The 17,570-nt window shown below is 40.0% G+C and overlaps 1 protein-coding gene across 2 annotated transcripts in view; it reads left to right on the forward strand.

The window, feature by feature from the left end:
- Window positions 1-17,570, forward strand: part of MEOX2 (mesenchyme homeobox 2) — an 87,261-nt gene that overhangs the window by 47,852 nt on the left and 21,839 nt on the right. For both annotated transcript variants that reach the window (XM_056800570.1, XM_001363866.4), the window contains one exon: window positions 15,144-15,316. In XM_056800570.1, coding sequence (XP_056656548.1) covers window positions 15,144-15,316 — 173 coding nt within the window. The remainder of the gene's footprint in view (window positions 1-15,143; window positions 15,317-17,570) is intronic.

A 17,570-nucleotide genomic window follows, 5' to 3' on the forward strand; every position in this document is an offset into this window, starting at 1 on the left:
GCCATTGGACAGTATTGCACCATGGTCTATTAGGAGGTTTATAGCAGCTTCGGTTTCATGCCCCATGCAATCCAGCTTCCTATTCTTTATAGTGTTGGGTCTGGACCATGAGCCTTGGGAAATCACTTCTTAATTCGTGGGGCCCGAAGGGAGGAAACTGTAGGGAAAGATGAGAACTCCAAGAAATGGGACCTTCAAAGAAGGCTGCAGCAAAGTGAGCTCAAATTGAGTCGTTGTTTCAGGATTTGGGTATGTATCAGCGTTGCTGAAATCCGTGGATTTATGGCTGCCCCTCACTAAATGTGCGGGTGGGTTCCTCGCCCCCAGTCAGAGGTTCTCTGGTTTCCCGAGGCAGAGCTATACTGGAACTCTGAATGTTCAGAATACCAGCATGCACCTCTCGACCCCACTGCCCCCAAAGGCTTCCAAGAGGGTACAAGGGGACCCAGAAGTTAGAGGTGGTTATCCAACTGGTTTTTGGGGTGAGTTTCCAGTGGATACAGATGGGGAGATTTACAAGCCTGTGAACTGAAGGTTGGCTTACATAGTATTGGATGGTTAGTCATATAGGATATATTGCATGGTTAGTCAAATGTTTTAAAAATTAAATTATTAATTAAATAATTAAATAAAAAATTAGGGTGTCAGTTTGTGTACAATAAAGGACGTTGATTAAACTAATGAATGAGATTATCTGTCTGATTGTAACAAGAATGAAACACCAACCTTAACTGTCCTCAGCTAATGGGCATCAATCCAAATTCAACCTTTGATCACACCAATAACTATACTTATAATAATAACAATAATGGTAATAATAGCTGACTTTTTAAAACACTTTAAGATTCATGAAGTATATAATAAATATTTCTCATTTTAGTTTCACAATAACCCTGGGAGTTGGGTGCTTTCATTATCCCTATTTTACAGATATTGAAAACATAGGCAGATGTTGAAATGACTTGTCCAAGGTCACACAGCCAGGAGGTGTCAGCAACAATAATAAAGATAACTGTCAGTCACTGACCCCATTCTGTTAACAGTTGTATATCCACGATCTCATTTAAGTCTCATAATGGCTCTGGGTGGAGTTTCCTATAGTTATGTTAACCTCATTTCACACATTCAGAGTTGTTGTGTTCACTGTGTGTGTGTGTGGACAGAGTTTGAATCTATCAGTTGGGTAGAGGACTCCCAGCAAGGCAGATCCTTCTGTTTGCAAGGATGTTCTTTATATTAATTTTTAAATGTATGTATAGATACATTTATATATACATATTTTATTGTTATATATTATATTATTAGCAATGATAATATATTAGCAATATATAGCAATATAAAATAGCAAATAATGTAGCAGTAATATATTAGCAACAATAATACATATATTTAAAATGTTACATATATTACATATATATAATACTCTTTATATCAGTCTTGGAGAGTGTTTGGTGTGAGGCTGTTGAGGGACTTAGGGACCCGCCCAGGGTTTCAAGGTTTATTTAGTCATAGGTGGGGTGAAACAAGGAAGCCCACTGCAGAGGAAGATGCCCCATGCAGCCCTCCCGGGGCCTTTATTTCATGTTTTGTGCGAAGGTTCGTATGTCTCGGCAGCTTTTGCAAAGACCCTGTACGTTGAAAGTCACTGGGTGCAGAACCACCTGTGTGCAAGTGACTGTTCACTGGGAAGCTGCTGGAATGGCCCCTTGACATCTGGTCAGGCCGTCCTTGAGAAAAGGGCATTTTTATCCGTTTGCTCAGTTTCCTTTTGTTGGTAGAACTTGTAAAGTGCCTCGAGGAATTTTCGCATGGAAGCTAAGTGGAAAAAACTAATATGGGCCAATTGTCTTAAAGTGAAGCTATAATAGAATGAGGATGGGATCACCAAAGAAGAGAATGGGGCCACTGACGTTTGTTCTCCAACCATGAGAAGCCATAAGAGAAACACAAACTCTTGGCAGTGGAAGCTCTACCCAACCTGCTTTCTAGTCTTTTAAGCCTTTGCCTTCTTCCATGCACTCACCATTTCAGCTGTAATGTCTTACCTGATGTTCCTCACATGTGATTCCCCATTTCCCATCTCTCTGCCTTTGCCTAGAAGGCCTGGGATGCTGTTTCTCCTTGCCTCACCTTTTAGACTCTTCCTTTAAGAAGACTCAGTTGAGCACCACTGTCTACTGCAAGGTCTTCCCAGTCTCCTCAGCTGCTTGTGCCTTTCCCTCAAAGCTTCCCTGTCATCCATTCTGTCTTGGATGCACGGATTTATGGACCTGTCATCTCCCTTCTTAGAATGTATGCTCATTGAACGAGGGGCTATTTTTGCCCCTTGTCGGTGTCCCTGGGATGTGGCACCACGCCGCACACATGGTGAGCCCTTTCAGTAAGTCATTTGGCTTACTGGTTGATATTGGATAGTGACAGTGAGCCTTATAAGGCTTCCATTTTTCTTTAATCCCAAGTCAATGATTTTCATGGCTCCAAGTAAGAGCATCCTATAGGGGTGGCGATAATGTATGTGGTCATGCCAATCCCTGATTTTTAGCCAAACTCGTATGAGCTGCTACCTAGAGCCTGTGATACTAATAAAAGAAATCTTGTTGAAGGTGCTATCTTTGAGGGGAAGGTAGGATGTTCACACAAAAATCATAATATAATATATAATATATCATATATGTAATAATGAGATCTATACCATATAATCTTTTCTGTGAACTATCAAACCCCCCTTCCACATCTTTGCCTTAGGGCAATGGCCCCACATCAGAGATTTTGTTGCCTTGGTCAACATTATGGGACTAGTATGGCAGTGACACCAAATGAAGACCTTAGAACCACCTGAGGTCCTTAAGGATAGAATTTCAGAATTGAAGGTGGAACCTTAGGGGGGAAATGTTAGCGTTTCTTCTATTTACTATTCCTTCAAAATGCACGAACTCCTTCTGTTTAAGGTTAAGTTAACCAGCTTCATCTTCTGGGCTTTGGTGTGATGATATTTTTCTCATTAAATGATGTTAAAATATATTTTGAACTCTGGGTTTTGGTCTAATGAACAGTAATGTAGAACCTCTGTCAGTTTATGTGACAAAAAAATGTAGCATCCTCTGTTGTCTGTTATAGTCGAGGAGAAACTGGAAGTGTTTCAAACATGTATCCATTAAAATATTTCTGCACGTATGAAGTGATTGCCGTGGCCCTCAGTTTCTTTGTGTGCAGATGAAGGGTTCTGAATAGATGATCCAATTTGCCCTTTTGTTTCTGTCATCTGCTCTGCCATCTTTTTGCTACTGTTCAGGAGCAGTGATTCCATCAGGGTGGGAGGCTCAATTCAATAAAAAGCCCCTACTATGGGCTAGACACTTAGGGTGCAAGGACAAAAATGAAACATTCTCTGCCTTCAAGGAGCTCACATTCTCCTGGGGAGAAACAGCATGTCCACTCCAAAGACTCTAGTGTACTGGGGATCTCATCTGTGTGTCTGTGCCCTCTGCTGATGTCAATTAGCATCCTCTCTACAATTTATCTTTTAGAGATTTTCCTGGAGTCTTTGAAGGGGAAGTGATTTACCCATGGTCACAAAAGTCAAAGGAAGGGTTTGAATTTACATTTTCTTGAGTAAAAGATTGGTCTTCCATTGATTATTTCACAGTACTCATAACCCCCCCTCTCATTTCTCAGTGACTTCCTCTTTTTCTCTTTCATTCCCTCATCTCTTTCTCTCATCCCTCTCATATTTCTTTTTCTTACCATCTAAATATTTATTATTTTCCCTTTAATCTTGCCATGGTGCAAAGAGGCCAGTGTATTATGTAAATAGCAACCTATATTTTCACTTTTAAAATGTTGACACTTTCTCCCCCAAATTTGATGGACTGAAAGCAGATCATTCCATTTAATGACTTGTGGGAAAACCCTTTACACCCGTATTTATGAGTAGTCTTTAGCAGCATTGCTCTAGAGGCCAACTGGGAATGCAACCATTGCATATAGACTTAGAGAACCCATCCATTTTTGAAACAGAAAGAGATAATGCTTGGCTATGGACCAACGAGAATACATGCGTGCAGTACAACTTTTCTGCATGCACTTAAAAAATGCTGGTGGCAGTAGCAGTGAGAAAGCACAAGAAACATCTGCTTGCTCCCCGATGTAGTTCAGCGTTTAGTCTGAGGGGCATCAGTGTCAAGTGTGGGAATAGAAAGTGAGTCAGTCTAAGCAGCACAACTAAATGTTGACAAGAATAATTTGCAAAGAAAGGAACAAGAGAGAGAACAGAGTCTTGCCAAGCCCATATCCCCCCGCTCCCCACCCCAGTGTGTACGCGCACACGCACATATTGTATGAGTGTATGGATAACGAGATCTCTATAGATGCTTCTGTCTAGTCACCTGCTTAATACCCAGAAAGGAAATGTTGGGAGCTCAGTACTAAAGCTGGCTCCCTGCTTTATGGAGTGACTGAGGACATGGCATCTAACCTCATCCACAAGGGAAGGTTCCATTCAACCCCAGACCTATGGTTTTACATCATGCCGTTGACTAGATTTGGGTTCATGAAACGTGAGATTTCTATTTTGCAGCTTGAAGAAAACAGCTCTCTGAGGTTTATTAGATATTAGCATGTTGGAGGAAGTTGTGTTTGAGAAGTACATTGATCCTATTTCTCACAGGGGACGTCACTTGGTCTACAATTCCCAACATGTTGAGCGCAGTGAGAATGCTTGTAGTCCTTTTGTCACTACTGAAAGTCTGAACACAATCCAGTGATGGCAAGGCTCTCCGAGTTTCCAAAATTGGAAGCCCACCAGAGTAAGCCCCGCAACACAGATGCTTCACCCATCCTGGAGCTGAGACGTCAGGGCAGAGCATCAGGCAGTCCTCTTTGAGAGTTAGAAGGGACTGCAGAGGCCAGGTTATCCAATCCCCTTATTTTACAGACTAGGAAACTGAGATTGAGAGAGAAGAAGGGGTTTATTCAAAATGCCAGCTCACATTTGAACCACACCTGCGGCTGGAAGCAACTTCTTTGGACCCCCAATCCAGCCTCTTACAATAAAAATACTGCCTTTTGTTTTTGTGTCACCATCATTTGTCCTTGACCCTTCCTCCTCCATCCAACCCTTGTAACAAAATAAAAACAAACCAAAAAAATGGACAGCCAGCTGTCACGCAGCTCCTTGTGACACCCTAAGTCACATTCCACAGTCCTTTCCCCTGTCTCTCTTCTCAAAATAAAAAGGGGGGATTTCATGTCAATTCTCCAAATTGTTCATTGCAATTCATCCAATTTGGATGGCTTTTTTTTCTATTCTTTTTCTGTGATATTGAGGTAAGTGTGTGTACTGTTCTTCTTCCATTAATTCCAAATTATTATTTCATACAAATCTTCCCATGTTTTCTCTGAATTCTCAGAATTCTCTTTTTTTTCTTATAAAACAGCAATATTGCATTACATCAATATACCATAATTGGCTTCCTGTTTTTTTTCCTTTTAACTACAACAAAGAATGCAGCTGTGGATATCATGTTACTTGGAGGACATTATTTAATGTTGTTTATTTCCTTTGGTTATATGATCAATACTGGGAATAATGGTTCAAAGGGTGTGAACAGTTCAATGACTTTTCTTACATAATTCCCAAATTGTCCCTAGACTGTTTGTATCCATTGATAACTCTCCCATCAATGTACCTAGTAGTAGTGGATTTGTCTTCCCATATGCTTGCTGGTGCTAATGGAGTGATTTCCATGTTGACTATTCATAGGTACAAAGGGAAACCTCAGGGCTATTATACTTTGTGTTTCTCTTATTATTAGTGGTCTTTCATATGGGTGCTGACTCTCTTCATTTCTTCTTTTGAAATTGCTTGTTTCCTTGAGCCACATATCTATTAGAGAATGAGTCTTATGCTAGATATTTGTATAAATTCCATATATTGTGCATCTCCAAAATCTTACTGAATTTTAAACTATTAAAATTTAACACTTTTGAAGATTTTTAGTTATTAGAGCTTAAAATGGCTTAAAAAAATTTCAGCTATTAATCATCTAGATGGCACAATGGAGAGAATTTCAGAGTTGGATGCAGTCTAGTTGTAGACATTTACTAGTGAGTGAGTCTGTATAAGGGACTTTAATCTCTCTGTGTTTCCCCATGTGTGAAGTTGGGCTAATGATACCTCCTATACCCAAAAATGTTTTCCAGAACTTAGAGCTCTACATAAAAGTTAGAAATATTTAGTGGAAAGATTTTTGTCTCCCTTTACAATTTCTGATCATGTTCAATGGCACTGATTTTGATTACAGGAAAATTATGCTAATTTAACATAATTATAATTAGCTTTTCTGATTAAGATTTTCCCCCTTTCCACAGATGCTTTGGTGAGCCATAAAAACAATATAGACTTTTATGTTTGGGTCACACATTCATTTGGGCCTTGCTCTTGTGTATGGTGTTATATGAAGGTCTAAACCTAATGTCCCCTGGGACCAACCTTCTGGAGATGAGCCTCTGTCACTGAGCAAAGCTTCTTCACTGGCATTCCATTACCAGACCCGTGCTCATAGTCTTCCAAGATTGGTAGGACCCACTAAGATAGAGTAGCCAATGTCGCCTCAATCCATGAAGAGGCCCTGGCACAGGACCACTGGCCCCATAAGAAGCTGTTGACTTGACTTCTTCTCTATAATGGGCATTAGGTAGCTGTTCTGATACTCTTTCTTTTTTGCCAGTATGTGACTCATGTTTACCTAAATCTCTATCCCAGACTGCCAGGACTCAATTGAAAAACTCTCTGAGTCCAGCCAGCTTTTTGGATTTGCCAGGTTTGGGTAAGTTTTGTCAAAGTTCCCAGTAAAACTTTCAGAGGAAACCAAAATCAACCATGGCTCCCATTGGGCCTTGTAAAATGTCACTTCAACAGTTTCACTGGAAAATCAAAATTAAATTGTCAACTGTGGCTTTTGATATGCCAGCATCAACATGCAAATGCATGGGGGTGGGGCTCATCAATTTTCAGAGTAAAATAATCCTTTGCTAGTCAGTGTTAAAAGTCTCCAGTGACTAGACATTGTATGGAGTCCTGCATTTGGGTGCCCAATTCTCACATGCTTGTTCTAATATTTTACTCTTGGTTCCACCAAATGGCTCATTTCCAAGAAATGAAACCTGGACCATTATATTAGTTACTAGTTTAGAGTTTTTTTTCAATGTCTAGTGAATGGAAACCATGGTTTTGTAGACCCTGGCCTATTTATCCTTGTCCGTAAGTGATGGCTCTATGACAGTGTTTCTTTACCAGATGATTCTTATGAAATTTTGATGGCCAGGAGTCTCCCCTATGAAACTGTGAACTTCTTGAGAGCAGACTCTTTGTTTTTTGCCTTTCTTTGTTTGCCCAACACTTGGCAAGTGTCCATCCCATGATAAGCACTTCACAAATGCTTGTTGATTGATTTTTGATGGATTGATTGAGATGTCATGAGAAAAAGATTCTTCATTAATTTTAGAAATAAAGCTCATGGTTCTGGAATGGCACTTACACCTGAGAGCCAAGATAGCTGGGGAAGTTATCCAATCTGTTGGCCTCAACAAGATCAACTCTAAGATCAGAAAATTATACTGAGTTCCTTTTCAGATTTAAAATTCTATGAGTGTAAGAATATAGTAGTATCAGATAAAAACTAAAATTCACTTGTTAGAGTTTTGTCATAACTGCCATCCTAGATGGAAATTGATTCTCTCCAAACTTAATCTAGTTATCTGTGATTTTAGTACATTGTTCATTCTCTCCACTGGTACAGGTTGCAATTCCTCTGTGCCTTAATACCTGATCTTCATAAGTCTCTGAAAATGAAGAAAAATTATGCACGTATATTCATCTCCTCCTGGATAGCCATTCCCCGTGGACTTAGCTAAGTCAGCCTTCAAATGACAGGAACACAGTTCTTCACTAATCTTGGGTTCAAAACTTTCCCATCTTTTATGGCTTATTTTGCACTTTGAAAGCTAATGGTCACCTCCACAAGATAAGGATATTTTTAAGGACTTTAGTGGAGAAAGACAGCTACAAAAGTAGCCAAAATTATAATTTAGGGAAATTCTAGCTAAATTACCTACTATCAACTTCTGGGTTCCCAAATGGTCTGTCTAGCAACTATTGTTTATGCTGCATGGACAGCTATGGTGGGAGCAACAACTCAATCACACTTAACTATGCATTTGAGTAAATTAGCTCCTAGCCACTTACTCCTGAACATTGTTTCATGCAGATTGTGGAATGATGATATGGTTTAAGGCAGCTACATTTTAACTCTTGCTTCTAAGTCTTGATCTGAAATATCCAGGACCAACTCATCTACCCATATAGGGAAAGATTTAGGAGTCAGATTTGTTTATAGCATGAGGACACCAGAGAATTGTAGGCTAAGTTCTAATGGATTGTAAAGCCTGAGATAATAATAATCTTGAAAATGGGATAATCCAGAATGGGAAAGGGTATTTTGAAACAAAGACTGAGCTAAGTAACAGGCTGCAGAAGGAACTGGTCATAGTAGACTCACTGCATTTACTTTAAGGACAGGTTTATTGTTTTTCTAAATGAGGGGGATACTCTAGATAGAATTTTACAGATTTAAACAAAGTATATGACAAAGGCTCTCTCTCTCTCTCTCTCTCTCTCTTCCCTTCTCTCTCTCCCTCCCCCCCTCTCTCTGTCTCTCTCTCTCTTTCTCTCTCTCTTCCCTTCTCTCTCTCCCTCCCTCCCTCCCTCTCTCTCTCTCTCTCTCTCTCTCTCTCTCTCTCTCTCTCTCTCTCTCTCTCTCTCTCTCTCTCTCTCTCTCTCTCTCTCTCTTCCCTTCTCTCTCTCCCTCCCTCTCTCTCTCTCTCTCTCTCTCTCTCTCTCTCTCTCTCTCTCTCTCTCTCTGTCTCTCTCCTTTTTTTCTGTCTGTCAGAAATGTAGGCTAAGTGAAGGTAAAGTTACATAACTTTGGGCCTTTGGAGTTTGATGTCATCTTGGAGGGTAGTCCCCAGTGGAATGATCTCGGTGATCTGTGTTTGCTGATTTCTCCCCTCTTCCTGCTTTCTCCCTGCTTTCTCCTTTGGCTTTCCTTTCTCCTTGTTGTCAGGTAGTGATTTGGTATAGATGATACATTCATTAAATTTGTTCCTGATACACAGCAGAGAGGGACAGATCGCTAAGATACTGAGTGACAGAAGCAGGATTCAAAAAGACCCAGCACAATGGAACATGGACTTGAGCTGAGCATGCAAAGTTGAATAGAAGTCAATGTAAAGTACCACATTTGGAATCAAACAACCAATTCCCCAAGTTTGGATGGGGAATCCATATCTAGACAGCAACTCATCTGGAAAAAAAAGTCTTCCCTTTCCCATGAAGCTAAATCAATCTGAAACTAAGGAACTGATAGTACGGCTGTATTCTGCCTTGATCTGTCTACTTGGAGAAGAATGCGTTTTTTGGTGACAACAGTGACAGTCAGATTTGCAAGAAAGGGGCAGCCAGAATGGTGAAAAAACTTAGATTAATTGAAGAAACTGAGGACGTGTCTTCCAGAGAAGAAGAGGGAATAGTTGAGCATGCACCACTATTTATGGAGAAGGGATTAGATTTGTTCTGCTGCTTTGCACAGTTTCTGAAATATTGTAGGTGCTTAATAAATTTGTATTGATTAGAGACTCTCCGAACTTAGCTAGGCAGGTCATCCTAAAGGAAAACCAGAGCTTCTCCATAGGCCTCTTTACTGGATGCCCTTTAAACCAGGAAGGAGCTCTTTGAAACTTCTCCTTTGTCAAGGCCTCCAAGAACCCAGGCTCCTGCCATGTCTCAATGAACTACAGAATGGAGGGCTTTAAACAATAAACAACAAAAAAAAACAATTCTTTCAAGGCTCCCTTTAGAAATGCAAAGCCACTTTATTGGAATCAAAGACTCTAATATTCTGATGGATCATGATTCTATTGAAGTGGGTCATGGTTACGCCTTGCCACTTCAATGTAACTTCTACATGGCTTCTTATTCTACCAGTTTCCTTCTCCATTTCATTCCATGAATCCTCAGGAGCACACTCTTGCAATGTACTGGAGGCCATTCTGTGAACTGCAAATATTTGGAAGGAAGCATTGGCCTAATTATAACCTAATTATGCCTCATCATTCACCAATCCAAGTCCTTTATTTCACCCTTTGAATTTTTTATACTGAACCAACTCAGCAATGCTGCATGCAAGATGGCGCCACATCTGTCTTCAGTAGCCAGTAAAAATTAGCCACAAGAAGCCTCCGAAGGGAACCCTGTTCTTAAATTTGGGCTTCCTCTATTCTTCAGAATCAAAAATGCTGATCATTTCAGTCATATTTACCTGTGGTGACATTTCACTGTGTTCTGCTAGTGTGCACAAACCAACCACTCTGGGAACGTCTCAGTGAAGCACGTTAATAGATTTCGTTTTGTGTTATGCTCTCTCTTGTCAGTCATGCTTTACTGATCCTCTTTGGCTTAAAAACATACTATGTCGCTCATGAACAGAGAGCCCTTGTCTCATTGGCCTCCAATAAAACATTATTATCTTTTGGCACTGCTTTGCCCTGGGTGAAATAAAAAGTCACATGTGGAGAAGTTCTAAAAGCTAGACAGAACTGATCCTTGGAGAGCAATTTGTATCCTTGACGGAAGTATCACAGACTTCTTCCATTAGCATAGTCCCAGCAAGCCAAAGGTTATGGAGCAAGGACAGCCAACCAGTACCTGAACCCATAAGTCAACATTTCTTTAAGAAAGAGTGAGAGATTCCTCTGTGTGTGTGTGCGTGTGTGTGTGTGCGTGTGTGTATGAACACTTGTGTGCACTGGTGTTCACATGCTCCTTCTTAAATGTGCACATGCAGGTCTACAAGTTGTGACCTTTTCCATTGTAATGTACTGTGCCAGATGGTCATATTTTGTTTGGGGCTGAGAGGCAGAAAGAAGGGATGCAGTTTCTAAATTCCCCCCTCAACACCTACCATTTGGCATCGGATATGGGTGGAAGAAAACTGAGAGATTTTTGCCTCAGTTGAAACAGCTGGGAAACAGATGGGCGCTGATTTGAAATGTGCCAAAAGCCTCTTCCAAGTCTCCCACCCATTTTCCACCAAAGAAAAGCTAGTCAGGTGATATGAACAAAGACCTTAAGGTCAGAAAGAGATGGGATCTCCCAGTCTTTATCCTTTAGAGACTGTTAAAAAGAAACATTCCAAAAAGAAAAAGAAAGAAAGAAAAAGATTTATGGCTTTGGAAATTAAAACAACTCCAGTTTATGGAGGTTACAAGTCCAAAAACCACTATTCCAGGGAGCTTGTGTTTAATGGGAAAGAAAAGGGGAAAAGGCTTTTTTAATATTATATATATAACTTTAACTATGATAGAAAGCCTAGAGAGCAAGGAAAAAACTAAAATAAAGGCAATATTCCCAAGGGTTAGGGATTGACACATCTGGGATAGCTGATTTCCTTTGCTGATTCAGCTAAAGGGGAAGGGACAGATTGAGTCATTGTTCTATTATTTACAATTTACTCTTTCCTTGATAATTGCCCTAATTGTGAATGACCACCATGAAAATGATTACATTTACTGTGCAGTAGTTTTTGGACAGCTTATGTTTAGAAAGGAAATTCATTAAGGAGCTGTGGGGTTTAGGCTTGTCATGATGGCCAGGGGACCACTGGGTAGAGGATCGGATCTGTACACCAAACTACTTGCCACAGGAATGGGGGGTATTGTGCCTTTCCACATTACACACTCACATGCGTGTGCACACACACACACACACACAGACTTAGCCACTTTCCTGGAAGTTGTTAATATCACAAAGAGTTAAAGGATGGAAATTTCAAAGAAATGAAAATAAACACAAGTTAACATGCTTTCCCGAATGTGAATTCATTCATTCATGCTTACATAAGGAAATAGGCAAACTATGAATCATTCACATCAGATTGCTTATGAAAAAATAGCCTGGCTCTGGGACTGAAATCCACATTTGTTTTACACGCAAAGAGATGAGTTTTGCCCCATCAAAGAAAAGTGACCCACAGCCTGGGGACAGGGCACGCTTCCAGTTTGGCATAAGGGTGTGCATGCTGGGAGCCTGGTGTGAAAGGTCCATTTTCTAAGCATGGATTTGAGCTATGATAGATCCTAGAAGATCTCAAGCTTCTGGCTGAAAAGTGAACAATGCAGCCTCTTATTGGGGAGTTTTGCCTGCATTATGTCAGAACATCTGGATATCTTGAGATATCTGGATGCCGATCATCCAGTAGTAATATAGATAACACATCTGGATGATGCCAGGTATCTTGATATTGGATGGATGGGCCCAGCCTCCCTTTCCTTCCAATCCCAGCTTTTATGTAAGGAGCTTGGGTCTCACCCATGGAGTAGGAAATGCCAATAAGCAAGCACATAACCCATAGCTGTTGCAATCGCCTGTACTCTGCCAAGGCCCTGAGCCAGTCCGTATAGGTGTGAGTGACGAGACTAGAAATGTGGTTTGTGATTTATAAAGAATGCTCAATGGAGCCAACTTCCCTGTCAGGAAAGCTCATTCTATGATCTAGAAGATTGGCTGATGTGCCAGGCTATCGATGAAAAGCGAATGTTGCTCTTGCCAGCCACAGAAAGCATCAGGGCGGGTCAGAATCGGGTCCTGTTAATCACAATTTAATCCAAGGATTTCACTTTCAGATGATGCCATTGTGGACTAGGAGCTCTAGTCATTCCATGATGGTTGCTATCAGGCAGCATATGGAGATTGTGTCCAAAATATTTGAGATTTCTCATACGTATATTCCAGATATTTCAGCATCTTTGGGCTTGAAGTGAGTTATTTGGAAGAAAAATGTTTACCCATAACTCAATCTGCAAGCATTTATTAAATGCTTGCAATGTGCCAGGCATTGTGTTTGGCATTGGGGATGCAATGAAAATAAGTCAATGAATAAACACTGAAGTGCTGATTCTGTACCAGAAATTACACCAAGCCCCAGAGAGAAAAAAAAAAAATCAGAAGTCCAACAATTCCTGCCTTCAGGGAACTTCCCCTTGAATGCAGTACCAACAAGGGCATATCTAAATGAATAAATGGATAATGTAGACCAAATGAAGACAAGGAAGTTTGGGGAAAGACAATAATAGCAGCTTATGGGAGATGGGTCAGGAAAGATCACATTAACTAATAAAATGGTTCTGAGTTGGGATTTTGCTATGTAGCCTAGGCTTCAGTGCTTCAATGATACCAATAACAACAATAATAGTATTTATATAGCACCTGCTATGTTGCAGGAACCATATGAATTGCTTTACAGTTACTATATCATTTGATACTCACACCCCTTGGAGTTTTTATTATCTCAATCTCATAGTTGAAGAAACAGGCCAAGAGACATTCAGAGACTTGGCCAAGGTCATGTAGCTAGTAAGCATCTAAGGCAGGTTTGGAAATCAGGTCTTCTTTACTTCAGGTCCACTGCTCTGTACACTTTGCCACCCAGATGCCTAAATCTATTACTCTAATGAATCATGAGGGTCCTTAGTCCTTCCATGGTTGCAGACCATTTCCCATTAATGCCTTTTCTTCCTGACGCTTGCCCATGTTCTCCCATGGGTCCTTCATTGAAGATTCCCTTCAAGGTGCTGAAGGACTTCCTGCCCATGGAGCCCCCATTACATTTCATGGGTGCCAGTGTAAGGCTAAGGTGGCCCAGCTGATGTCTCTCGTACATGTAGCATGACCAGCTCACCATTTACCTTTTCACCCTGATACCTCTCATACGATTCCTTGAACAAAGGTCATCATTGGAAACATCCTGGAATCAATTCCTAGCCACTACAGTTTCCATCAAGTAGAGTTCCATTACTAGACTGCCTCTGCTGTCCAAAGGACAGGCTAACTATGGAAAGACTCATAAATAATAGGTTGGCCGCTGCTCAACAAATTCTTTGGTCGTGGCAAAGAGGAAATGAATGTTTATAAATAGCCCTCCATCCTGTGCCCTAGAAGAAAACATGATAATTCATCTGTCAAATGTAATCAGACGTGATCAGAGGAGAATACTATTTCATCTCACTCTTAAATCCTGGTTCTTAATGCAAGTGTAAACACAAGGAGGAAAATGAGACAATTATCTGTACAATTTGTTTTATGGGTATTTTGGAGGAGCGTGTTCTGATATGAATTAATATCTATTTGGATAACAGCCTTCCTGCACTTTGGCAAGGTGCCCTTTACAGGGACCTAATACTATTTGTCACACACCACCTTGCTTCCAGGAATGTTGGAAGGATTAAAGAAAATACTCTTAAGCATGTCAGAGCACTAGAGCTTAGGGGAAGAAAGGTACCACTGTGTAGCTCTCCTCTGCTCAGCAGAAGAGACCTTTAATCCTTGGTTTAAGGGACCTTTAAAACAAGGTCCCTCCTTTTATCTTTTGCCTTTATGTTCAGAGAGTAACTTCTGTAGTCCTCCTGGGAAGAAATGTTGGCTCTTTTAAAGGACAGAACGGGATTGTTAATGGTCTTTGGTCTTCACCATTTAAGAGTCTTGGCTTGAGTGTTTCAGAGATTCAATTGCGCCCCCCAGGATTCTACTATATATAAAAGGCACCCTTCAGGGTCCCTCTACCTTCCCCCTCTGCCCCCAAGTGATTTGCCTCTAAATCTGTAAAGAAACCACAATGACATTCACATTTCGTGTTTTTCATCTTTTTTTTATTATCTGTGCAACTAAATTGGGATAAAACTTTTGTGAGTAATTCCTGACCCTGATATCTGGGCTGTTTTGTCTCAAGGTTGTTTGGCTGATGAGAGAAGTTATTTGGAAACTGACATAATGTCAATCGTGCCCACCATGGGACAGATAGGAATATTATGTGAGTCTTGCCAGCAGGTTTTATTCTATCTTTTTCTGTAAATGTTTGTTGGATTTCTTGGTGAAGAGGAAGGACACTGATAGTCTAGAATAGACAATAACTGACCCTGGAAACAATCATGATTTTTTTTTATTCATTAGCAAAGAAGAAAGGTGGGTGAGCAGATATCTTCATAAATCCCAAAGTTTAATGACATTGTATGTAATCTGCTCTGACTTTCAGACTCCCAGGAAGGAAATTACAAATCGGAAGTAAATAGTAAGCCCAGGAAGGAAAGGACAGCCTTCACCAAGGAGCAGATCCGGGAGCTTGAGGCAGAATTTGCCCATCATAACTACCTGACCAGGCTGAGGAGATACGAGATTGCTGTGAACTTGGATCTCACGGAAAGACAGGTGAGGCTGATGCTAGAAGTCTTTTTGCTTTGAAATAATGTAGGACATCAAGCCAACCAAAAGGAAGGCTCCTCCACTTTCTCCATTCAAGTAGAGGTCAGATGCCACCTGATACTTATCATCTGAATAACCATGGGGAAATCATCTCAATGCCTTGATTGCTTGTGCTTTCATCCCTAGCCCTTGCTATGTTGTCTGCACATAGTACTTAATGAGTGCTTTTCCACCTCATTTGTAAAAATGGACGTGATAGGTATTCCCTCTCCCTAGGCTTATTGGGAAGCTCTAATGTGATAATGTACCTAAAACACATTGGAAAACCTGAAACTCTGAAGTAATATAGCAATGTGAGCTATGATCATTATTTAAATTTAATATTTCCCTTATTTTCAATGAGGTACCCAACAGGAAGTCTTAGAGTGCTATCTAGGGGGGCATTTTGAAGCAAGAAAATGAGATATATTATTGTGAATGGAAATTCACCTCTGAAGAATAACTGTAAAATTTAACTAATAATCATATTATTCTTGACTAAGTAGTGAATGAATCAAAGAAGTATATTTTTCTGAAAATTTATAATTTAAATAAGGTCAGTGATTTTTAAATACTTTGAATGTTGCTTAATTTAAAATCTAACATCATAAACCATAAGAGTGACATGAAGTGATTTTTTTTATCATTCAGATTATTTTTACTGAATCATTTTGGTTTCTATGTCTTCCTTCCAGAAAAAGTCCTTCCTTTCTCCTCTCCTAGGGTAGCTATCTCTTGTAACAAGGAATGGCTGGGCTATGGAGAGAGAGTGGGTAAATGAAAGAGAACAACAGAGACACAGGAAAAAAGAGATGGTGCGAGAGAGAGGGAGAGAGAGAGAGGGAGAGAGAGAGAGGGAGAGAGAGAGAGAGAGACAGAGAGAGAGAGAGGAAGAGAGAGAGAGGAGAGAGAGACTTCAGAAAAATTAACTCACACCTTACCAAAGTTGGACACAACATATGCAATGTTTCAAATCCTTAGTCTCCTTCTACAAGAATGGGGAAGGCTTTTTTCTTCTTCTTTTTTTCCCCTCTAGGGTCAGGTTAGAATTGTGTAATATGCTTGTTCTTTGTTTCTTTATTTTTCCATTTAGTTTGCTGTAGACATTTATTTCCCCTGGCTCCTCTGAATGGTGTTTCTTCTGCTCTCCCCACACTGTATCAGTTCACTGAAGTCTTTGTGTGATTCTCTGAGTTGTTCAGGGGCCTCGTTTCTTACAACATGGTGATATTCCATTTGCTTTGCACCAAGTATGCTCTTTGGTGGTATGCTCTTCAGCACACATTAGGAAAATTAGAATTACTGGGATTTGAAAGAGGGTATTTTGAACTGATTTATTAAGTCCTGTATGAGCTCATCCCTCTGTTGCAAATATATTTCTTTGGCCAAAATACCTTCTCTCAGATTTCATAATTTAGAGGTCAGAAAGACCCTGGAAAAATCTAGTTCAACATATTTTATTGAAGTCCAAAGACTTCAATAAAATAAGACTTCATTTATAAGAAGTCCAAAAAGGGCATGGGGGTGAATGGGTCATGAGTAAGTGAATACATATAGTGTACTCTCTAGATTGGTAGGATAACTATTGAAGGATAGTTTGAAAGATGGCACAATCAAGCTAAGTTTTATTATATTTTATTTTATTTGTATTATGTAGAAGAAAACCTGAACACATGGGTAGGGTGAATAGGAATTTCCAACAGAGAGAGAAATTCCTATGTAATATATTTTCAGCATTTAAAAATAGAAAAATAGAAAACAGAAAAAAACCCAGTGGTTCCATTGACTTTACTATATTATCAAAGTGATCCATGAGATAATAAAAAGGTTAAGAACTCCTGGTCATTAGGTGATATGTGACAACAAAGAAATGATGTGCATTTTAGAATAGGAAAACAAGGATGCTATTGACCTAAGGTCTTGGTCTTCTAATTTAGGCAGAAAGTGAAGTCATCTTCAGAGAAGAGATGGTAGGGTACTGTTGTGTCAATGAGGAGACAGGATCAGGAATTGTGGATAACATGATGAGTCAGTAAGATGTCATCCACATTCCTGTTTATCTTGCAAGTCTTGTTTTCAAATTTGGCTTCAACAACTTACTGTACTTTGTCCATCCCAACTCTCTCTGTTAACTTAGAATTCAGAGTCTCTTTTAAAGCCCAAACACTTAATGACATCCTTTGCTCCAGGAAACATTTGGCACATTTTGAGAGAACAGTTT

Source organism: Monodelphis domestica, chromosome 5 (genome assembly GCF_027887165.1).
Source record: "Monodelphis domestica isolate mMonDom1 chromosome 5, mMonDom1.pri, whole genome shotgun sequence".
NCBI classification, from domain to species: domain Eukaryota; kingdom Metazoa; phylum Chordata; class Mammalia; order Didelphimorphia; family Didelphidae; genus Monodelphis; species Monodelphis domestica.